Genomic DNA, 25,859 nt, shown 5'->3' on the forward strand with positions numbered 1-25,859 from the left:
ATATGTGTTACTTATAGTAATCAAGAACTAATTTCACTACGTATACGAGACAGTATAAGCATCCTTTTAACACAACTACACTAGTTAGCCATTATTCAAATTTTATCATTTGACTAGTGCAATCTTCCCTATACGTTCATGAGCATGCAATCTTCCTTATATGTTTCACTCATCCTTTCAAAAATATTTTTGCATGCATTTAATTGTTTTCATCTTAGTACATGGTTACTTTTCTGGGAAAAGTTCTACTGAAATTGCGGCAGCATGCCAGCTGTAATTTGAACATTTGTCCATTTTTACCATGTCCCTGAAACGTTTGTAAGCAATGTAATAATTCAGTCTGAGCATGCGAGAACCTATAATATCTACCAGCATGCAATTCATATCACTGCATCAGCCTTGCAGGAGACATTCAGATCAAATTGTCACCCGGTTTACAAATCAAATTGAAAGAATATAATCAGAATATAAGTATGAAAAGATGCAAATGATTATGCAATGGTTTCGCTAGTGACGACCATAGCTTCGTTAAACCAGAGTTTAGGCTTCCAACGCTAGGTTACGGGTATTCGCTATGATATTGAAACCGATAATGAATATGCAAATATGCGAATGATAGAACAGTAAACGAGAAAAAAGTGAAAAACCCCATTTTATAATAATGAACGATGTGTAAAAGCAACTAAAGAAAGATGAAGAATTGTGAAAATATGTAATTTAATACTATGTGAATACAAAAACAAACAAAGCAATGGATATAAAAAAGAACTTGAAATAAACTAGTAAGTGACAAAAAAAAAAGTTATATAGCATCACTACATTTTGTTGCTAATCCACATTTGTATCAATAAACACGGTTAAATTTACATGTTTAGATAAAGTTACATTATATATGTTACACATATTTTTTTTAATTGTTTGATAATTTAACACTATTATGTGTATTAAATTTTGTTAAAGCATTATTTCAAACTTATTTTCTATTTTGCATCATATATCATTTGTAAGTCATTTTTAATTTTTACTTTATGCATCATTTTAACAATTATTTATTTAATTTATTTTTAATATTACTTAATATATAGTGTTTTTCTTATCCATTATTTACAAATTTATAATAAATATTCACATTTACGATTATATTAATCTTACGTTTTTTTCTTATTTTTTACATTTATTCATTTTGTATATGCTAATTAGAATGTTAATTCTCATTTTTGAAATATATATTTTCACTATATATACACAATTAATTTTAATTAAATAATTTTTTTTGTACTGTATTTTCAGGTCATATTATTGATAAATTAACATCCTATTGAGCATCAATTGCATTTCAATTTCTTCATTTACATTTTATCACAATTACGATATTCAGATATTTAATTTTATGCTATTCTTATTATCATATATTCATCATTCACATTTGTTTATTAAATTGCATAATTCTGCATATTATTTATATTATTATTACATTTCATTGAATATTATTACTTAATTGCTTCACATTGTTACAATTACATAAGCAGTCACATTGATGTGTCTTTTTTTTATTATACTAATTTCATTGTTATATATTACATACTTACATTAACAAACATAACACTAAATATTATTTATGTTATTATTGTTGCTTCACTATTGTGCATTTTTACAAATTGTTTACACAGTAACGACAATTTTATCAACATTTTCATCAATTTGATAATTGTTTTATACATTACACAACACAATGCAATATAAATTAAATTGACTTATAAAACCTACATTACACAAGTAATACAACATCGCTGAATTTATCGAAGTAGATTATCGTTGAAAATATGTGTGCGTGTGTATATATATATCATATAAACACAGCTTGCAGACAGATAGGGCCCTAGGTTTTTTTCATGTTTTTTTTGTAACTTAATAAAATACAAAAAAGCTTTCTGCATGCATTTTATCTCTTCTAAATAAAAGTGTGTGTGTGTGTGTGTGTGTGTGTGTGCATCATATAAACACAGCTTGTAGATAGATTTGTATTTTTTTTTTTCGTTTTTTTTTTGTAAGTTAATAAAATACAAAAAATGAAATAAAGGCCTTACCTCAATGGGGTTCCGGATGCAGCTTCCAAACAAGAAATTGGAAGCAAAATAGTAAATTTTGAATCTATAATAACAACTCTTGAATAGGTAGTGAAAATTATTTTGAAGAATCAATGAAAATAAAAAAGATTTTGGGTAAGAATAACATACCCCATTCCTCCGAGTTTTATAGGTTACTTGAGCTCGAACAGTCTCCTGCACCAGCGGCAACCTGTCGAACGGTCACCTGCAAAGCCTCTGCTACACCTGCAAAGCTTCTCCTTTTCTCTGTTCTCTCTGCGTGTAGTGTAGGGTCATTCTTTTCGCGCACAAAAGTGAAGGAGAAAGGGTACTGTCAAGGACGAAGCAAATCTCAGCGAGATTTGCCACGCCTTCAACGGCGGGTGGATGAGCCCTTAGTATTCCGAAGCAAATCTCACTAAATCTCGCTGGATGAACCAGTGAGATTTGCCACGCGTCCAACGGTGGGTAGATGAGCCATTAGTATTCCGAAGCAGATCTCACTGGACGAACCAGCGAGATTTGCCACGCGTCCAACTTTCCCAACAAAATCTCGCGGGACCAAGTAGCGAGATTACGTCAGAGTCATTCTAAGAAATACTTCTTAGAATAGGGTATTATTTAATATATATTTTTTTTAAAAAAGTTAAACCGGGAAAAAACTCCAGCTTATTCAATTTGTTAATTTGATAATTTGTTCAATTTGCCTAATCTGGTTTTCATTTATTAGTTTTAATTTTAAGATAAGAGAACAAAGTAACTACATTAATATATCTAGATGTTATTTGTAAATACTACAAATTATATTATATAGTTAATTATGTAAATTATTAGTTTGAAATAAATACCACATTGTTATTACACCCCACCTCCTCAACCCTAGTGCAATCCTATTATACCTCATCTTTCAAATTAGTCAACCTGACGAGTCACTCCCGCCTTCCCTCTGCAGCTCTGGTCTGCACATCTTCATTATACGTTTGGGAAAGGTAAGCTCGAGTGTAAGCCAGTTAAGCTAAAAGTAGGTGACCATGTGAGATTGTAGGTGTGTGCATGCACAGACACATGTTGCCAAGCCTTTTCTTCAATTGTTGCTGGACCTCTTTATGATCTCCTTATTGCCTATTTGTTTGTACATTTTAAGCCTAGCATGGATTGTGAGTTCATTACCAACAGTAGCAGGGGCAAGAGTGACAATGAACCCTGGCCACTTCCTTTCCACCATTGATTAATTGTAAACTCTAAATGATTCAAAAGTTCTTCTTTCTTGCTGTGTCCCCAATTGGAGAATGCTTGACCTTGAGTCTTAAAAAGCATTGATGTTTGCAAAACTCTCGACTTGCATGTTTTTAGGTATTAAATTTTGAAAATGATTCAACCCAACTCCCTCACTTGGAAGACTTAAGGGTGATATTCAGGAGTCCTTTCTCACCTTACCTCTGATCTAATTATAAGGCTTGATACATTATTGGGTGACAATGTAATTGCTTAAGCTTTTAGGTAAAGTGGTATTCTAACATGGTATTAGAGCCACGGTTGCCAGGAGATTAAGGCTTGATATTCATATTCGTGCAAAACCTAATAGCTTATGCTTTTAGGTAAAATGGTATTCTAACAGCAATATTTTATTGAACAAGCATGTCTTACGATTGTCCTACAATATGAATATTCATCAAGCATGTCCTAGGATTGCCCTCAACTTGGGAATCTATTATTCTTGAAGTTGGTCCAGCAGCCATGAGTTTCGAACTTTTAGTGGGTAGCTGTTTCAGGGCAATTCTTTCCTAGGAATAGCTTTTTCACAATGGTATCTGCTAGTCTTTAACATGGTAATAGGTTCTTTGATAGAGTTCATCCTAGAAACATCTTTATGGGAGTGTTCTCTGAGTTTTGAAAGAAGGCCTCAAATGTAGAAGAGAGCTTTCTGAAGTAGTCATGGCAGGAGTTTTGAAAGGCCTCAAACCTAGAAGAGAGCTTTCTGCAAGTAATCATGGCAGGCACTTTATGGTTCATTAATAAGTAAGATCTTTTGAGCTAATGCGAAACTAAAGGAAGATGTCCCTTTGGGGTTAAGTATTGTCTTGCAAGGGTTGGTGGTGAGGCGATTGTGAAAATAAGGAGAGTTGGGGTATAAATGGTGTGAACAATTGTTTATATAAATGAGAAAGAACTGGGTAATTACTAATATCTATATACAGCTTATACAAACGACCTAATGTTTTACTTCTAATATATATATATATATATATATAGAAACGTAAGAAAGAACATATTAGGCTATTTGCTCAGGGGAAGAAAATAGAAAAGTGCCGACTTCATGAGCTTGGCCTGGAGCAGCAAAGGAAGCAAACAAAGAAAGACCAGGCTTATGCCGCGGTGTCAATAAGATAAATGGAAGCAAACCCACCAAATTGACTGTAACTTCCATAAAAATTTTAAAATTCCTGACTCTTGAAGAGTGATAGATTGTGACTGCCCAACACCTAGCAACAAAAGCAACAGGGTTCCTAGATTGTGGCTTGGTAAATCAAATGAAGCAAAAGTTGCTTGTTTTATAAGAGATGGTTGGTGGCACTGGCCTAGAAGGGTTTCCAGTAGTGTTGCTATGGTCAAAGACAACATACATTTTCCTCCAAGATCCATGTTGAGTATTCTGTTAGTTGGGCTTTATCCTCTGGGAATTTCACCCTTTGTTCAGCATGGACACTCTTCAGATCTGTTGCCCCATCTGTTTCCTGGTATAAAGTATTTGCTTTCATGTGTTAGACTTTGATATTTAAATTAGTTAATACTCTCTTTGTAGATTTTTACTGATTTCAATACAAATAGGCATCATTTAAAAAAAAAAAAAAAACAAGGTCTCCTGTCTTGTTAATATTTTCTAAATTATGACATCATCACTTACCTCTATTTTATTTCTTCAGTTCTTCTGAACTCACTTTGTTCTGTTTTTTTAAAAAATGCTTGAAATACTTGTTTCTATCTTCCCACTTAAAAGGTTGTTACTAACCTTCTTGTACTATCATGACATGTTAAATGTAAATCTTTTTAGTACTAAAGCACAAGTAGGGAATTTTTGAAAATTAATGATAATTGTTCTTTGAACAACTTTTAGAGAGTTTGGTCGATAATTACATAATTAGTTATGACCAAAAATTTTGGACAAGCTATATCATAATTTTTTTGTCCTTCTGCTCAAGCTAATGTGAGGTTTAACTTCAGTTTTTGTAGTAATTGTCTAATTTAAAATTACGTATTGCCAGGTTTTGACTCAATCGCAAGACAGTACCGCTATGATTTTTTTTATGTAGATTTTTAACGTGTTTCATATGCGCAGATGATACTTAGTGCTGTCTACGTACTCAGCCCGGTAGACATTATTCCAGAAGGTATTCTGCTTGTACTGCTGTTCTTTTGTACTAGTCATTGTGGACTGTTTAATGAACTAACTGTTTCATCTTTCACTGATGTTTTTACAAAGGGATCCTGGGGGTAGTAGGCTTATTGGATGATGTCATTATAGTGCTGATTTGCTTCCTCCATGTTGCCGCCCTTTATCGGTCAGTACTCCTTTTCCGTTTCAGAGGTCCTTGAGCTGCCTTGAAACCCCACTTTTAACAGAAAAGAATCATATGCAAGCTTAATCGTATCTGCACTTTTTTCTTTTTTAATCTATAGTAAAAATGGGCTCATCTTTATTCATCCTTTCTGGCTGTAACCTCACAAATTCAGCTGATATTATTACCTTGTGTATTTTCATCCAAAAGTTATTGTCTGTATGCAAGCGTGTGTTCTTAAGTTGGTTTCAATATATTTCAACAAGTGGGTACGGCAGCGAATTATTGATATCAAATGGTTGAAAAATACTAAATGTTAAGAAGAAATTGAAATTAAATTATTAATCAAATGCAGTAGTAATTGCAATTTAAAAATAGTTTCCTTTCTAACTTTTCATTCCTGCTATTTCTTTCCTGTTTTAATTTCATCCAGCAAATCAAAGGAGAGGTTATAATTTTTTTTCCTTTTTGTTCGTGGGGTCTTCAAGCTGACAAATTCAAATTTTGATGTTTCTCTCTCTATCAAAAACTCCCCCTATAAGTAAAGAATATCATTGAATACAACAGTCCGCGAGCATACGTAATTCGTGTGCTCCTCCGCATTGGGGCATTTGGCATCCTAAGGGAAATCATTCTACTGCATTTACTACATTTTTAAAGTTTTGAGTTTTAATTTTGAATGGTTAGGAATGAGAGAGATGTAATTCTGGCTCAATGGATTTCCAATGGAACCGAAAGGAAAAAAAAAAAAAGAATTATGGCTTGCTCGACTTGTAGACTCTATGGGTGTTCGTAGTTTGGATAACTAAACCTGATTGTCGAATTGAACAAATGTAACTGAGTGCATCTATCAGGATTTGAACCCCCGATGCTCCTACTAGATTGTTCAGCAGCTTTATCACCATGCCCTACCCGTGAGGCACAAAGCCAAATAGCCTAGTTTACAGGAAGCAAGGGTTTGATATCCTTGATATTCATTAATGGTCACGTGTATTGGTTTTTTTAACTTGAAGCCATGATATATTCATAAGATTACATATTATATATAATATAGGTTATAAGTGAACAAATGTATCGATTTAAATTAGGATAATAGTCGATCCATGAGTATTAAAAAATCAAAGCTGAAATAATAATAAAAAATCATAGAAAAGCTAAATTGAAATTGAACCAAACAAATTGGTCAACCAAAATTTTGACTTTATTGGATTGGTTTTTCATATATTTTCAAATATTTTTAAATAACCTTGACAAAATAAAATTGACATACAACTAAAATTGCTATAAGGATGAAATAGAATATATAATTTCATTCCTTATTTGGTTGAAGCATCAAAGTACTCTAGAATTATAATTATATTAAATCTCCCATAATGTATTTATATACAAAAATGTTGTGTATATTATTATCGCTTAAAGTTACAAAAACTTACCAAATTTCCTGCAGTGGCAAATTGGTCAATTAATTTAGACTCCATGTAAAAATATCTCCAAATTTTTTTACATGCTACAACTCCCCAATTTAGTTAAAAGATGTCCATTAAATTTATACAGTTAATTTTAAACTGTAAATATATCCCACTACTATTTTAATGAGAAAATAAAACTTGTAAAAGAATTATGTCGAGATTATAAGTTGTATTAAAAAATTAAATTTTATCAACTTTAAATTAAGTGTATTTTTTAATGAATTTTTTTCCCCTTTCATGACATGCTTCTAACATTATATGATGAGTTTGATTAACTAGATGAAGATTAATTTTAATTTATAGTATTTTTGCTTGTGATAACTCTCAACTTAAAAAATGACCTTTATTTCTTTATTGAAATATAAAGGATTACAAAAAAAATAAAATAATTTACGCATCATCTTATTTTGTAAGTTCTTTTACTCGATAAATTGGAGTGCCAATAAATTAAAAAAAAAAAACTTCTTATTGAAATGAATTTCATATAATTTAGACAAAAATTACATTTAATATTTAGATTGATTGGTTGATTTGGAAATAAATGAAATACAAGTGTTGGACACAAAACTACTACTCCAAATGCATTATTAATATTAATCAAAAAAAGTTCTTCAAGATAGAACATGACAAAAGGAAAGCAGAAAATTCTTATATTGTTAAATTTAAGTTTTTAATAGGTGCAAGTATTTTTTTAAATTATATCAATCCTCATTTTGTTAAATTTAAATTTTAATAGATGCAAGTATTTTTTTAAATGTGTTTAGTAATTATTTCTATACATGTTTTTAGTTATAAAAGATGAATTTTCGAATTAAAGTGATTGCACAAGTGTGTGTAAACTTTCAAATTTGAACTTAATATATACGCCCACTATGCATACATACATACTTTTTATCGTGTGCAATGAAAAAGAAAATCTTATAAGATTTAAGCTAATAACTTTTATAATGCACAACATTATAAAAATCCATTTGCTTTTACTATAAGATATACATAGCTAAAAGATAAATAATACTTTAATTGCATAAATGAGTTTGATGGAATTGAGAAGGCCGTCAAAAAGTTCTTGCCTAAAAAGTTAATATTATAGAAATTGACTATTAATAATTAATAAGGTAATAAAATTGATTCAATAGTAAAATGGGTTATCTCATCAATTTATTTGAGTACTTAGTAAGTTATTTTGTATTGAACTGAAATTTTAGGATTGAATTGTAGAACTAAAAAAGTTAGCATGTTTTTATAATTTTGACCTTACATCACAAAGTACCATAGTATATAAGCAAGGTGTTATGATCCTACATTACTGTATCTATGACACATGCTAGATGGCTGTAATCTATTTAACATAAATAAATTTATAACATTTTTATAATTTCATAAATATGGCATCGTTCCAAACATTTCATAAATACGGCCTCGTGTCGAACATCTCATAAATACGGTCTCGCGCCGAAATCATACATAAAACACGGCCTCGCGTCGGCTATCAATCACGGCCTTGCGCCGAATATCTCATACATATCATTCTGAGTAATAAATCAATTATCATATATTTTTAAAATCATAATGTACTGTGTTCTTTCATAATCTCTGAAAAACATACTTCATTCATATCATTGTCATATCATGATATTTCTCACGTAAAATAATATTCATGCCACACAATTTACTGTATAAAACCATACATTGTATTCTAAAATCATAGTTTCTAACATCTCATACATACATATACATTTCAACATATTAGTAATATTTTCCCAAATGTGCATTTCCTTCGTAATATACAAATATAATATATGCTTTCCTGAGAATTAATTTACTAATAAATAATAATAATTTGTATGAAAAAATCATTGTTTTAGTTTATTCCCTTACCTGACTACTAAGAAAAGCCCTTATAAACTTTGGTCTCACACCCGTAGGATTTCCTATTCAGCACCCTGAAATCGACAACTCGCAGAACTAAACTTCGGTATTTTCATGTGAATATCATTTCCTATAACTATAGTAAGAAGTAAGACCAAATTTGGTTTAAAAAACCTTACCTCAACTCAGGATTGATTTTTAACGGCCACCAACGATCTGCTCTGGCAGATTTGAAGAAAACTTCCTCAAGAGCGTCGTGGTGGCCTCAGATCATCGATTCGGCGAGCAACGAAGCCGAAATCAAAGAGAGAGGAGAGAGAAACCGAAGGGAGAGAGAGAGAGAGAGGAAGTGATTCTATTTTTCAAAATCCGATTTTCAACTATTTATAGGGCTGGATTCGTCAACGAGGTGAGTTCGTCGATGAACCTACACCTTCATCGACGAATTTCAGACTTCCCCAAAATCCTCTCTTGGTATCTTCTCGTCGACGAAACTTGACTTCTTCGACGAGGCCCTCTTATACCCTCTTTGATGAATCCCTTGTGTTCGTCGACGAAATCTACTGCTTCCTTCTATTCCTGTTTCCATTTCTTTTCTTCTTTATTTAAATAGCATTTTTATTACTCGGGTCATTACAAGATCTCTGGTGGAAGTGGGAAAATATCGATAAAAAAATATCTCTTTGAAGCATTTCCATGTAAGGGTTGTTAGTTCTGGCCTTTGTTTCTGGTGAAGGTTCATGGAAATCCACGAGCGTTTGGCCTCACCAGTCATTTTGAAAGTGGAGTATGGAACTTTATGCTCGTATGTACAGCGAAGGACTTTCAGTAATTCTTCCATCTCCTCGATCCAATTTTCTGTAACAATTGGATCAACTCCTCCTTAAAAAGTTGGGGGGTTCATGTGGGTAAATTGCTCAATGGTACAACCTTGATTAGTGGGTGGACAATTCTGCCCCCTAAAGCTCTGCATAATTTCTGTCATAACCCGCTGGGTTAACTCACGTAGCACCGTAGTAGAATTAATGACTTCTTCATTGAAAGCCCCCATATTATTATTACTTCCTTCAGCATTCCTGTTGTTATTTATGGGGTCCATTTTGAAGAAAAAGAGACAAAAATTATTTTAAAACCATAAATTATGACGTATCAAAATAATAAGCTAAAAATATTCTAACTTATCCATTTCTATCATCATCATAATTTATACCTATACTTTGGTAAAATTATATGTTAAAGTCTACATAACCTATTTCCTAGGCTTTGATACCATAATTATGGCGCTCCGAACCTGGTGTTTAAAGTAATTTAATTTAAACAGCGGAAGTAACTTAAGACCTCAAATATTATAAACCAGAGTACTAAACAACTATATTTACATGAGTATCTCCATATAACAATATTTACATCATGTGGAAAATAAAAACATCTTTAACTAGTATTACATAAACATTTATTCTACACTACATTCTCTAATCCCGCCCAGATGCTTGCTATACCTGATTTTCAGTACGTCTTGCATAGTTATCTGAAATGTGAAATAATTATTGGGGTGATACGAACTTAGTAAGTAAATATGAGATTATTACTAGTGTGTGGCTAAGATGAGCTTTACAATATAAAAATTTATTAAATAATTTAACTGTTAAAAAAATTGCATTTGAATAATTGTAAATCATTTTTATCCAAATAGACGTATGCATAAAACTATATAAACTTTCCTTTATACATTTCTTTCACATCATCATTTAGCCCTACTAAATGGGGCTCTATTCACGAATATGTTCCCTTACTGAAAATCATTATGTAGACCCTTTAAATATGGTAATGTATAATTATATATATATATATGCATACTTTTCTTTCAGATCATTATTTATGCCGAATAATTTGCCCTGATCACATAAATATATAGATATGTATAAAAAAGCTTTTTTTGACCAATGGGTGTCATGTTTACCCCCATGATCGAGTTGTGCGATCCGAAGGTTTGACTTAACTTGGTCGGCCAACTAAACTAAATCAAACTATAACATGTCTGTAAGTGCGATTTTCCCATCACATCCTAATTTGAAAACAAGTATGCACTTAGGACAAATCCACTATCCACCACCAACACTTACATATAGTGTGGTTGCATTTATACTCATCTGTAACTACGGTACCGAACATTCATTACATTCAAGCCATCATGGTTCTTAAATCATACAATTATAACTTATGCAATAGTATTATAAAAATCTCATCATTTCTTAATATAACACTTGTAATAAATTATCATCATTATTCGCAATAAATCATGTAATAAACATAACACCGCAAAAATCTCATACTTGCTTATTTATGCAACAAAATAAACTCATGCCACACGTTTTGCGTGCTAATTATAATTTTATAAATCACCTAAGAAAATCTATAATAATATACTCGGGTATATTTAGATAAAAACACGTGTATGATCAATTTCACATATTTTAATTTAATTCATATATATTTAATAAAAAGAAGATATGATCAAATCTGCATAGTTTAATTTAACTCAAGTATATATTTAAATAAAACAGTTATAATTAAATTCACGTACTTAATTTAAATTAGGTATATTTTAAAATAAAATATGATATAATCTACCCCACTTATAATTAAACTTGGATATATATATTTTATAAAAATCTGACATAATCTAACTCACTTACCTTACTTTATTTTGCTAATGCAATAAAATAACGAATTCCCAAAATGAGTTTAGAAATAATGGGAGAGTAAAAATTTTAAATATACCAAAATTTTTTCAGTTACTACTAAATCTTTTTCCCCACTTATCATTCAATCCCTCCTTAAAATTTATTATGAAGATTGAGTAAGGATATGTTCGAATTTATAGAGGATTGAAGAATGACATTTTTGAAATTTGTGTACGCTGAATGCGGAGATGATATGCAGAGGGAAGATAAAATTTTGAATGAAAAAACTATACGTTGGGGAGGGGGTTTGTCATATATATCCTACTTTGTCTTCTAGTTATATACCCATATATATATATATATAGATAAGTATCATATTATTATTATTATAATATTATTTTTTAATTAATTAATTATTATTTTATAAATATTATTATTTTTTATTTTTTTCAAATTATCACATATATAGTTTTTTCAGGAAGACTATTTTACCATCTCTTATGGAAATTGTTACTCTTTAAACTTTATATATGCGGTACAAAAATAAAACTAGTCATTAAGGCGGTATCAATAAATAGAAATAAAACCGTCTATTAAGACGATATAAATATATGTATAAATATGTCAGTTGGTTAGAAAATTAAATAAACATGTCAATTGATTAAAGTCTCATACTGAAAATGTGTTATAAATGATGTAGAAATTAATAACAAAATAAATAGATGTAAGCAAAAAAATAAATAGAGACGAGAATTTTTTTTTACATGATTCAGATATACCTACTCTATAAGTGGATGAGATTAGAATTTCACTATTTAGGAGGAATTATAAAATATATATCTCTCAATCTTTTTTTTCGCCCCTTGAATCTGCTTAAGACATTTTAGCAGGTGCAGTAAAATTTAATTTAAAGAATTAAAATATGAAACAAAAACCTGAGAGACGAATAAAGAACTCAGACACGTGAGACTTCGAAAGAAAGAGAGAGAGCAGATGCTGAGAGAGAGAGAGCAGATGCGAGAGGCTTTGAGAGAGAGAGGAGTAGGTAAATATTTTATTTCTTTTCTTACATGTGGTTAGGGGTGTACAAAAATTACCAAAAAATGGAAGACCGGACCGAAACCGAACCAAAACCATAAACAGTTTAGTTTTTTGATTTTCGGTTTTGGTTGTGTTTTTCAAAAATAAAAAGGTTCGGTTTCGGTTTTATGTTGAAACCGAACCGAAAAAAACTAAAAAACCGATTTATATAAGATATATATATATGTATATATATAATATAACTAGTAAAAATATAGCATGCAATATAGCCATATAGCCACTATAGAAAAAAAAAATCCTCAATAAATTTTTAAGAACTTTATGAAAAATAAAGGTTATTTTTGTTAAAAGTGTTCAACATATTTTATTTTGTTAAAATTATGAGTCCCTATAAAAAATTAAAATACTCAATAAATTTTCAACAACTTTATGAAAAATAAAGTTTTTTTTTTTTATAAAAAAAATCGGTTTAAAACCGAAAAACCGCAATCGAACCACCAAATTTTTGGTTTTCAATTAAAACATAATTTCGGTTTGGTTTTGGTTTCGGTTCGAAAATCCCAAAACCAAAAATTTCGATTCGATTTTTGGTTTTGGCCAAAATCGAACCGAATCGAACCGTGTACATCCCTACATGTGGCAACCTGGCAGCTCACATTTTCTTTCTACCTTTCTTACATATGGCAGCTGGCAACTACCACTCAAGCTGTCACTATTCATAATATATTAATTGTTTTAAGAATTTTAAAAACAAGAAGTTTATAAATATATATTATTATATATTAATAATTAAGATTATTTTAAAAAATTTATATTTTGTTATGTGGGTACGATCATTAAAAATTATTTTTGAATAGCTTAATTTTCTTGATCTCCTTTTTAAAACTCTCAAAATATTCCTATAACTACCCATACCTTTTTTTTTTTTTTATAAAAAATCCCTATAACTATCTATGTATATTTTAAAAATATTCTCATAAATATTTTTAAAAATATCTCAAATCCCCTAACTTTCTTAAAATAATATTTTTAAAAATATATTTATTTATTATTCTTTTAAAATTTGTTTTATTATAATTATGAGTCAAAACCCATGTAAATTGTGCGTGACTATAAAACCTATAACTTAATTTTAATAAAACTTTTTCTCCATTGCTTCTGCCCCCCTGCTCTCCTCAGTTCAGTCGTCTCCATGTAACCTCCGTGTATGTTCCTGCGGTTTGGTATTACTTCCAATCAAGCACAACTTCAGAAGAATCAGAACCTTCGCATTTGCTGAATCAATGCAAACCGTTTCTTGCGGCAGCCCCCTCTCGATGGAAATAGAAGGACATGAAGGAGATGAAAACCATCCCCTTCCCGTACCGAGAGAGGCTCCCGAGATCCATCGCCTCGACGCCTCCGTAATCAACCGTATCGCTGCCGGGGAGGTTATCCAGAGACCGGTCTCTGCCGTCAAGGAGCTCGTCGAGAATAGCCTCGACGCTGACTCCACTTCCATAAACGTCGTTGTCAAGGACGGAGGCCTCAAGCTCATTCAAGTTTCCGACGACGGCCATGGAATCAGAGTAATTTCTCCTCCTCTTCCTCCTTGTGCGTCATCGGTTGCTTTAGAAATTAGAAGTGTGAATTCTCTTGATATTTTAGGATGATATTATGCGTAGCAAGCAGTGGTTCCTAGCACACTTCGCAAGTAGTCCATTGCTTTCAAAGCCAGTGTTGCATTTATTTCTAAAGTTCTGATAGGAAGTCAGTAATGGTGAGCAAACTGCTTAAGTGTCACTGGAGTTTGTGAACCAGTACCCTTGGGGCACCGTCAAGGTGCTATTTTGAGAAAATATTTCTGCTATCATTGCTCTTATTGGTGTTGAATCACTTGAATTTGATAATGCTCATTACATTAAACGAATAATATTTCCTAAAATAGTAATCTTAATCAGTGTCCCTGGGGTACTTGTTCACAGGATGGACCCTTTAGTTATTGACTAATAACTGCCTTCTGCTCTTGAAAGCAAATTTTGCATTGGATTTTTAGATCTTAAAATGAAGACCTTACTTCTCAAATGACATTAGAGGGTTTTGACTTGCTTTAATTCAATGTTATGATCTTGCCATTGTTGCCGTTCTCTAGTGCCAGGACTTGCCGATACTGTGTGAGAGACACACTACATCCAAGTTATCAGCTTTTGAAGATTTACAGTCGATTAAGTCAATGGGGTTCAGAGGAGAGGCACTGGCGAGCATGACATATGTTGGTCATGTTATGGTCACCACCATTACTAGAGGGGAGTTGCATGGTCACAGGTAGGTTGCATGCTACCTCTGCAATGGAAAGGCTAATTGTTCCTCTAACCTGATTTATGATGAAATTTTTGTTGAATATGGGGTTCTACTGTGTTCCTCTTTGTTTATTTTCCTCTCTTGATTGTAAGTAAACAGAAATGTGGGTGTGAATGTGATTGATATGCACAAGAGTGGGGGAATAAAGCAAAACCCCGAAACAAAATTGAATAAGCATTTTATACCAGCAAATGAAAAACTACAGCATTGCTGCAAGTGGAACCTATGCATTTTATTTACTTTTAGCATCTCTTATTTATTGTTCAGGGTTTCTTATCGAGATGGTGTTATGGAGCATGAACCAAAGGCATGTGCTGCTGTAAAAGGTACTCAGATAATGGTATGATCTGGGATGCTAGAACCTTGGCGTTTTCCTTATTTATTGCCACAACTTTGGAATTGAAGTAAGTTGTTTTGCAAACTTGAAAGATATAACTAGGTAATGAGAATCAGGCTTAGGGTTAGAAAATAGGAGAGAAGAGTGAAGGGCTTCAGCCAGAGAGAGTAATCCAACAGACCAGCCAGCCCTACACACACACACACACATAAAACTAGTACCCCAGACCTGCTACTGTTCTTAGCTCTTTCCTAAATCTGGAGTTGTATAAATGTATTCCAACCCCATCTTGATACAACACTAACAAAATGCAGGTCTAAATAAAGCCTGGAAGAACATTATAATGATTACAAGAGTTAAAAATGAAATAGCTGCTAGCATGAAGGTTCTTCATCATGACATTAGAGAATCAAAAAACAACCAAATCATTGTCAAATCTATCGATTCATCTCCGAAATCTAATGAATGGACACGAATTGATTGAATCACATGATTTTGAACCTATTAGATCTAACCCGATTACCATCCCCACTTCCTTACCGACAAATAAAAAGAATTTTCTTTTTATTGCCTTCCATTCCTTCTTTATGTCTTTTTCTGTGATGAAAAAGAGGCGAAAACGGAACTTTAGGTCTTCTATTGCCTTACAAGACCATTACTCTGTTGGAGGAATATAGTGTTTTTCCATTGAGAAGGGGAAGAACACCGGTCGGCTAAGGTGTTACTCACATTTTGTTGTGTTATTAAGATATAAACCATCTTTATTTTCAATTATTTATCAATTTTTTTAAAGTTAACTTTTAATTATATTATGCATGAAATATGTTTTTTTTAATTGTTGATGAACACTAAAATTTGATTTTTAGAATTTTTTTTTCTTGATTCCTTAAACAACATAAGGTTTAGATTTTTAGTAATTTTTCTTGGCTCCTTCCTTTACTTTTTATTGTTTAGAGAGAGCATACACATAAAATTTAAATTTTTATTGTTAAAATTTAAATGCACACTATTTTGTTTGTTGTATGTATTTTGATATATGCACATCATTTGGAACCAAACCTTATGATTTGACTTGATTCGATTCTTGATTGATGATTCCCAAAATTAGGATTTCAGTTCACAACGCAATCTCAATTTGACAGCTATGCTTCTCTTACTAATGTTTTTGATTAACAGAGTAAAAATTCATCAATAGGCATTGAGCTTTACCATGCCCAAGCTTGTTTATTAAACTTTTAACCAAGCTTGAGCTGCACTCGAGCTCAAACCTAGCTTGAGTACTTGTTCAAACTGGTTTCATTTTTGCAAATGAATGAGCTGAACAAACCCTTATCGAGTTGAGCTATCAAGTTGCTCTTTAATGGTTGGTTCCTTTGGAACCTCTCACTGTGAGATGCACGAGGTAAAAGTTGAAAAGAGACTCTTCCTAATACTACCTTAGGATTTGTTTGCTCGTGCCAAGCTAGCTTATTTACCTTGGGCCTAGTCCTATCACTGAATTCAAGTTATGGGATTGGGGCTGAACAAGTCCACCCCCGAAGACCTCCTACTTTTAGGCAAAATAAGCCTATACTTTCTATAAACCTAATTCAACCTTACTAAATGGGCTTGCCTAATTCAAGCCTACTAAACAAGCCCAACCAAGCTCATAATCAAGCTGTTCATGAGCCAAAAAGGTCGAGCTTGTTCATGTTTTTGGCTTGTTTATTAAATGAGCCTCAAAATTGGGTTTGGGAATTGCTCATTTATGTAATGAACAAGTTTGACTGAGCTCTTAACAAGCTGACCTCTTGAGTAGCTTGGTTTGCAACTCTGAGCACAACTCTGTTAACATGCATCAAAGATAGACGTATTTAGGTGCTGTATTGGTGGCTAATGAGTTGGTAGAGGATGTGAGGAGGAGAGGCAAGACGGTTTTAATCTTTAAGTTGTGAAGATTGAGAAGGCTTATGATTGGGTGAGCTGATGTTTATTTATTTATTTGGATAATGTTATGTGATGGAAAGGCTTTTTTGGGGCTCTTTGGAGGAAGTGAATTAGTGGATACTTGACCTCGAACAATATTTGAGCTATTCTCAATGGTTAGCTAAGAGAGTGGTTCAAGACTTCTTGGGGGCTTAGGAAAGGGGACCTATTGTCTTTGTTTTTGTCCAGTTTATGTGGCAGATGTCGATTAGGATGTTGTTGCATGCACAGGGTTTGGGGGGTGATCAAAGGCTTATTAGTTGGTACGAAGGAGGTGGAGGTTTCACAACTCCAATTCTTTGATGATACTATGTTCTTTCTTGAGGACAATGTTGTGAAATAATGAAAGACAATTATTTTGTTGAAAATTTGTTGTAAAGATTTTGTGATTAAATATCAGCTTTGCCAAGAATAGTGTGGCTGTCATTAATTTGGGTGGTAGCTTGGTAGGGATTTAGGGGGGTTTAAGGCCCTATAGTAGGATGCGCTTCTTTGGTTGGCTGCTTTTTGACTTGGTCTTGGTCTTAAGAGGCAATTCAAATTTTGAGGTTTTTTGACTTGTGATTGAAAGGTTCAGAAGGAGGTTGGAGGGGTGGAAAAGGGCGAACTTATCTCTTGGGGTCATACCACCATCATTATTGTTTCCCTCTCTAATGTACTTATTTATTTCTTATCGCCATTTAGAATGCTCATGAGCATTGCTGAGACTCCCTGAGAGGATGATGCTATGGGGAGAATAAGAGAGATCAGGTAGTTACTTTGGCGGTTGTTAATAGAACTAAATCTGAAGGTGTGTCAGGGCTTGGTGATGTGGTTTCCAAACAAGCTCTTTGAGTGAAAATGGGTATGGATGTTCCCTTTAAAGGTTAATTTCCTATGTAACAAGGTGATAAAAAATATGGGTTAATTAGAATGTTTCGGATACTAAAGGAAGTGGCATTGTTTCTCATGCAAGCCTTTGGAAGTTTGTGACCTAGGTTGCTTTGTCTATTCTTTCCTCTCACCCATTTCGAAGTGGGCCATGCTTGGTGCTGCTGATGTGACATGAGGGGCACAAGTGGCTATGTTATTGTTAGCATAAATATAAAAAAAGCACTCATGCCCTTCTTAGGCAATTCTAGATGGTTGGGGCAAAGACAAGGCTTAATAACTGTTAAAGAAATGCCCCCTAGAGAACTATTTTTGGTGATTTAACATGAATGGAGCTTTTAACATGCATTTGGATAAATCTAAATTAAAGGAAACAACTAGAGTTGGTGGATTAAATAATAGGAGATCTTTAGAAGTAGAAGATATGGTGAGATTAGGATGTGGGATGGGACGAAGCTACTCATGTAGGAACAATTTGTATCCATAACTATCAGCAATGTGTCCATCTAGAGCTTTTCCATTTGAATCAAGCAATGTTTTAAAAGGTGAAGGCTTAAGGCGAGGCATTTTAACCCTTAAGAGGTGAGGCGTAAGCCTTAAGGCATTGGGATGTAAGCCTTTTGAGAAATTTATTTTTAGATAAACATATGTAAATAAATTAAATATAATAAAAAATGAAGAAAATCACATATATATAATGTAAAAAAAAAAATCAGATACAGTTAGCAAACTACTTGTTGGCTATTCAGAAATTGATAACTTGAATTCATTACTAAATCATGACAAGAGATAGCTATAGCACTACAAAGTTCAAATTATTTTTAAGGTTTAAGATATGACTCTTAGAGGCCGTGCCTTGGTGCGATGGCAAGTGCCTCCACCTCGGTACGGGTGGTCTCGGGTTTGAGACTTGGGAGCGGCCTCTCCAAAAATGGGGGTAAGGCTTGCCGACATCCACCTCTCCCAGACCCCAGTCAAAGTGGGAGCCTTGTGCATTGGGTACGGCCTTTTATATGACTCTTAATTGCTTTTGAAAAGGTTGGGGTTCAAGAGTTCTAGAACTCAGCTCATATTATGACATGCCTTCTATTTAATGTGGAGCTAAAAATTTTGTAGCCAATTCTAACTTGAGAATCATGCACCTGAAATGCGTAATCCTCAATTAAAAAGATGCAAAAGACGTGCCTTGCGTACAAATGCATACCTCAGCATGTAATGCGTTAACCTCTTTGGGGTTTGGTATTTTAGATTAAGTCTTAAGGCGTTTTGGGCCTGCCATGCATTGATTGAGCTTTTTAAAACATTAGAAGCAAGAAGACACAACTATAGATGTTCACGTTTGTAGATACTATCATTTGGACGCCTATGCAAATATGGAATGGAAAGATGTCTTGATTGCTTTGCATAGGAAAGGGTTGAAGCTAGCTATTGCAGCCAAGCTTCCTGTTTGTCAAATACAGTTGGTGATGCATTTCACATTTCCACTCAGATGGAGGAGGATATGCAAACGTAATTGTCCTAGAGTCATGTCAAGCATTAAATTTGAGTAGACTACTGGTAGTGTTGTGGTAGAAAGATCAGTTGTGTAGTTGGGTAAAGGAGTTACACTACTACCTGCTGACATGGGCATTTTGGGTCAACTTTTGTGGTCCAACTTGCAGTTAAGTGTTTCAAGTCTTAACTACACAATGTCCTAATCAAGTATTGGAAATTGCAGAAAAAGTATAAGGTAAAGAAAAAAAGATGTGATTAATGCTGAGGCAGAAGTCCTGGACAAGGATGAGACTGCAAATGTGGGAAACAAATATTATTAATGTGGGAAACAAATATTATCTTTAGAACTTTTCCTTGCGCTCTCTAACCATAGGGTTGTAGGTTGTAGGGAATGATGATTGGTGGTAATGAAGATTTGTTAGAAATGTCACCCATTGGTTATTTATCTCTGTAGCTGTACAAATGTAGCTTTTGAAGAAGTTGTGACGGATTTGAGTTTGAAAGATGAGTTACATTCATCCTCCTAAGATTTGTTACATTCTTTCAGCATCCATGGTTGTTTAACTGGAGGGTGAAGCATCATACATATGAAAATTCCTACACCTTTTTCATTAACAAGTAGAGGTAAAAGTTGATGCTGTCGTGAGAGCATCCACTAATCAAGCTACTACGTGCCACTGGATCCTTTCTTATGAAGGGAGATGATTCTTCTTATGATGATGGACTTCTTGGTGTTTTCCCCAATTTGACGGAGTGGAGCTCTTTTTGTGAAGAGGGAATTGATGTTGGGTGGGAAGTCAGCCATTGGATGGATCAAAATTTTCTCCCTATTTGAAGGCTGATTCCAAAGAATAAGGTCAAGGGCTTGTTGGTGTGCTTAGTTATTAATTTAGGCATATGCTTATACAGTGATTGATTTTAAATATGTGTGTTTTGGGAGTGATTCTGTAATTTCTTAATTTTACTTTTTTAAATATATTAGTAGGTTGTATTGTTGTAAAGAAGTTGTTTCATTTAAAATTGACTTGGGAGTTAATATGAGTTTCCTTCCACTTATTTTTTCTTCTTTCTTTCCTCTCGTTCTCTCTCTTTCTTTCCTTCCCTGCTCAAATTCTACATCAACCAGGTAACAAGGCTTTCACTTGCCACCTGCAGAAGTCCTAGATTAGGTAGTAGACCTACGCTTTTCAATAGCACTGGCCTAATCAGAATCTCAATACACTACAATGTCATAACTCTTGCTGCACTTCTATACTAGTCAGGTGAATTATTGAGATACTTTTGAATCTTACATGCAGCATCCTAGTAAGCCTGCTTGGGAGTCTCTATCGGCTAACAACTCTCAAAGGAAAGGAATTATTAGGCATAGTAGATTTAATAGGTTCCTGTTCTGTAGTGAGTGGGAGGACGAATTCTGTAAACTCTCCCAAACTGTTCTCTTGATACCTGCTTCTTATCATTTTCCTATTGTGTTGGAATCAAGTAGAGTTTCTTAGGGTCTTGCACTTTTTAGGATTGAGAATGTGTGGCTGGATTATACTACTTTTAAGCCTCTAGTTTGAGGGAAGAGTACTTGGAGAGGGCTTGGAAAGGTTTTAGGTTTATGAGGAAGTTGAAACATCTTAAGGAGAAATTGGAAGTTTGGAACAAAGAGGTGCTTGGTGATGTTATAATTGGAAAATTCAGCATCTTAGATGAGTTGGATTCTTTGAATAATAAGGAAGAGGAGATTAATCTCTCAGAGAATGAGGAGGCTAAAAGAATTTTTCTAAAGAATGAATTGGAAGAGGTGATTTTTAAGTAAATAAGGAGTTGGAGGCGAAAGACCAAATTTAAATGGGTCAGAGATGGTGATTGTAACTCTAGTTTATTCCATAGGATAGAAAATAGGAAGATGAGAAAGAATATGATTGGGGAGTTGGATGTAGGCAGAGGATGAATTATCAATGACCCTAGTTGGATCTCCTCTGAGATCATTAATTTCTTTGATAATCTATATTCTGATGAAGATGTTCGTAGACTGATGGTTGAGGGGCTAGAGTGGAATCTCATTTCTACAGATTAGATGTGATGGTTAGTGAGACTTTTTGATGAGGAGGCGGTGAGGGGGGTAGTTCTTGGGATGGAGAGGGATAAAGCTCTAGTTCCAGATGGTTTTAATTTAGCTGTTTTTTCAAGACTTGCGATGTTATTAAGGATGATTTGTTTGAAGTCTTTGCTGAATTTTGTGGGAATGGGATTCTAGGCAAGAGTATTAATTCCACTTTTATTACTTTGGTGCTTAGGAAATCTAGATCCATTAAGGTATAGGACTTCAGACCTATTACTCTAGTCTCTAGTGTTTATAAGATTATCACTAAAATACTAGCTAATACGTTGAGTTTGATGCTTGATAAGACTATATCTACTGTTCAAAGTATGTTTGTGGTGGGTAGACATGGGGGATGCTGTTTTGGTGGCTAATGAGGTGAGGGAATATATTCGTTGGAGAAAGAAGAGGGGTTTCATCTTTACATTGGACTTTGAGGAAGCCTATGAAAGAGTTTGTTGGATAATATTTTTTCAAGAAAGGGTTTTGGTGATGGTGGTTAAAGGGTTGCTTGTCTAATGTTTGGTTCTTGATAGTTGTGAATGGGGAACCTAAGTCATGTTTTAGGGCTTCGAGAGGTATTAGAAGAGGAGATCCATTTTCCCCCTTTTTATTTGTCCTAGTAGTTGATGTTTTGAGTAGGATGGTGGATAGGGCTCTAGATCAGGGGTTGGTGAAAGGGCTGGCATTGGAGAGAGAGGGAATGATGATTTCTCATGTTTAGTTTGTTGATGACACCATTTTCTTTTTTAATGATTATAGCCCTTCTATCAGAAGTATTTTGGGTATTCTCGAAGTTTTTGAGAGGGTGACAGGGCTTAGAATTAACATGGGGAAAAGTGGTTTAGTAGCTATAAATGTGCCTGTTGACCAATGTTTTAAAAGGTGAAGGGGTAAGGTGAGGTGTTTTACCCTCCGCGAGGCGAGGCATAAGCATTTTGGGATTGTATTTTTTAAAATAATTAATAAATAACATCAATCAGCAGCCGAGCAGGAAATTAAAACTGAAAGTTGAAACTGAAACAAATTGAAAGCAGCTGCAGCTACCTTGAGTTTTAAAGACATTGGTAGAGAGTCTTGTGGGAGTCTACTAGGAACAACACTGGAGAGAGCGAGAGTTGAATACTCGAATTAGTTCTAGCAAAGACCTTAGACTGAAAAGAAATCTTGAAGCAGAGAGGTTGTAGGGGGTCGTGGAGAGAGATGAGAGGCTGTAGAGGGTTGCTGGAGAGAGACGGGAGGTCCGAATGGGTTGTCGGAGAGAGATGATACGTTGGAGGCAAATAAGAGGTTGGAAAGGGTCATCGACTCGTCGGAGAGAGACGATAAGCTGGAGGATTCTTCGAAGCTAGATGCAAGCTTCGAAAGAGATGAGAGCTCCAAAGGGGTCGTCGAAGAGAGATGATACGTCGGAAGGAGTCGTCGACTTGTCGTAGAGAGATGAGAAGCTGGAGGAGTCTTCGAAGCCAGATGCAAGCTTGGAAAGAGACAAGAGCTCCGAAGGGGTCTTTGGGGAGAGACGATACGTCGGAAGGAGTCGTCGACTCGTCGGAGAGAGAAGAGAAGCTGCAGGAATTGTCAGAGAGATACTGAAGCTTGGAGGAAAGAAGCTTTGTCGAGAGAGGGGATTTTTGACACTCCTATCAGGCTGCTACTTGTGTTATATATATATATTAAATCAGGTGCTCCCAAAAGGCGTATGCCTTCCCATATGATGCGTAAAAGGCGCGATTTTTGCCTGAGGCGTAGGCCTTCTCCCTTGAAGTGTACGCATTTGAGGATTTACGCCTTAGGGCATTTTATGCTCAAAATGAGGCACGCCTCACGAACGCCTTTTAAAATATTGTTGTTGACTATTGAGCAAGCTAGTGAGTGGTCTTCTAATGTGGGATGTGGTCTTTTGGATTGGCCTTTGACTTATTTAAGGGTCCCTTTGAGAGTTAATCCCAGATCTATGGATTTTTGGAAGGAGGTTCTTTTTTTTTTCCCCCTTGGGGGGTAGAATCACTATTATTCAAGCATGTTTGTCTAGTATCACATTGTATTATTTGTCTATTTTTGAGCTTGCAATGGTGATTATTGATAAGATGGAGAGAATTATGGAAGATCTGTTGTGGTCTGGAGTCGAGGGTCATAGGGATCATTTAGTAAGTTGGGAACAAGTTTGGATATCTAATTTAGAGGGAGGGCTGGGTCTTGGAATATTGGTGCCAAAAAACATTGTGCTCTTAGCTAAATGGTTATAGCATTTTCCCTTAGATAATTCTTCCTTTGGCATAGAGTTATTAAAAGTAAGTTTGGGTTGAGTAAGAATGGTTGAAATACAAGTGTTAGTTTGAGATGTTCTTCGGGGAGTCCATGGAGATCTATCTCTCAGATTTATCCCTTATTCATTCCTTGCACTAAATTTGTGTTGGGGAGGGGTTCTCAAATTCGTTTTTGGAAAGACTCGTGGTTGGGGAATGATGTTTTCTCCACATCTTTTCCTCTTCTTTTTCTGATTGAGCTTAAGTAGAATAATGTGATTTTCTTCTTTGCGGTTGATTTGGTAAGCCCTTTGGTCTCTTGGAACTTTCATTTGAGGAGATCTCTTAATGATAGAGAGCTAGTGGAATTGTATTCCTTGTTGTCTTTATTGAATAATTTGTCATCTTTCTTCAAATAGGGATGTCTAGTCGGTGACTTTGGATCATTTAGGGGATTATTCTTGTAAACAATATTTTGAGTTCTTGATCTATTCCAATTTTTTTTCCCTTTATATTCATTTATTTGGAAGGCCAAAGTACCCCCGAAAATTAAGGCTTTTATTTGGCTGGAAAATCAATACCAATAACTTGTTGTAGATTAGGAGATCTTTGAAGGCTTTACCTCCAGATGTTTGTGTGCTTTGCTATTTGAATTCTGAAATAGCATCTTATCTTTTTTTACATTGTGATTTTTCTTGGAGGATCTGGAATAAGTTATTTGGTGTTTTGGGAGAAAATTGGGTGTGCTCAACATTGGCTGGTTCATTTGAAGGTTTTGGAAGAAGGAAGGATTGGGCTGTACTATGAAAATGTGGCATTTGGGCTGTGTTGTGGGGATTATGGTTGGAGCATAATGCATAGATCTTTTTGGGGAAAAAATTGAATTGGCAGCTTGTTTGGGGAACGATCTACTTGGCCTCTTTGTGGTGCGTTGGGTTTGGGTGTTATAAGGGAGTTAACTTTATGTAAGTTAAGTGAGATTGGTGGAATCTTTTGAATTGATTTATCCTATTCTTCCTTTCTTGTTTTTAGCTTTTTTTCCCTTCTGGTTTGTTCCAGAATTTTGACGAGCTCTTTGTAAAATTTTTTCTCCTATTAATAAAATCTCTTATTTTGCTATAAAAAAAATCCTTCCACATAACTTTCACACTTTACTACTCTCTGTCTGAGCAACATACCTTGGAGGTTCTCATTTGAAAAAGAAAATTTGGGAGCTTTAGAGTAACTTAACTAGAATGTTTGTTGGTAAAGTTCAGAAAAAATATCCAAAAAGAATTCTTGTTAAAAAAAAATCATGAGCAATCTTAGAACTCATGTTACTCATCAAATCAAATGGAAGCTTGCAAAACTTTATGCTCTTTTTGTCATTGTGTGAGGCTGCCATGAGAGGAAAATTGTTTGGGTAATCAATTCCGATTAAAGGGAAATCCTTTGAACTAAGTCTTTATGAGTGGGGGGGAAGGGGATTTTAAGTTATTGCTCGAGCATAATTTGGTTTGTAATCTGTGGATGAGCTTTTTTTTAGTAAGAAAAAAAAAAGAGAACTCATCAAAAAGTGAATATACATTATGCAAACTAGAGTCGAAGAGATCCTCTTAATATTGAGTACAAAGAAAAAAGAAATATAACAAAATTACAACATCAAAGCCTGCCAATCCTGCTGGAAAACCAAAACAGACATTTTTAAAACAACCAGCTATATAAGCCTGAAGAGAAGCCATTAATCTGATCCTATCCAAAGCAATTATAAAGGATTTCGGTTGTTGGCTCCAGGAAGAAAGGAAGTCAGGTTAAATTTTGGAAAAAAATTA

General features: G+C 34.1%; 2 protein-coding genes across 4 annotated transcripts in view; both read left to right on the forward strand.

Moving 5' to 3' along the window:
• Positions 1-6,019, forward strand: part of LOC131161361 (uncharacterized) — a 63,622-nt gene extending 57,603 nt beyond the window's left edge. The window contains exons 4-5 of the mRNA XM_058117079.1: positions 5,425-5,476; positions 5,569-6,019. Coding sequence (XP_057973062.1) covers positions 5,425-5,476; positions 5,569-5,681 — 165 coding nt within the window. The 3' untranslated portion in view covers positions 5,682-6,019. The remainder of the gene's footprint in view (positions 1-5,424; positions 5,477-5,568) is intronic.
• Positions 6,020-13,809: 7,790 nt separating this feature from the next.
• Positions 13,810-25,859, forward strand: part of LOC131162248 (DNA mismatch repair protein MLH1) — an 88,162-nt gene continuing 76,112 nt past the window's right edge. The window contains exons 1-3 of one of the 3 annotated variants that reach the window (XM_058118543.1): positions 13,810-14,275; positions 14,839-15,011; positions 15,315-15,387. In XM_058118543.1, the coding sequence (XP_057974526.1) occupies positions 13,991-14,275; positions 14,839-15,011; positions 15,315-15,387 (531 nt within the window). In that variant the 5' untranslated portion in view covers positions 13,810-13,990. Of the gene's footprint in view, positions 14,276-14,838; positions 15,012-15,314; positions 15,388-25,859 lie in introns of those variants that run through there. The other 2 variants (XM_058118545.1, XM_058118546.1) reach the window with 2 other exon arrangements.

This window comes from Malania oleifera, chromosome 8, assembly GCF_029873635.1.
Source record: "Malania oleifera isolate guangnan ecotype guangnan chromosome 8, ASM2987363v1, whole genome shotgun sequence".
NCBI classification, from domain to species: Eukaryota; Viridiplantae; Streptophyta; class Magnoliopsida; order Santalales; family Ximeniaceae; genus Malania; species Malania oleifera.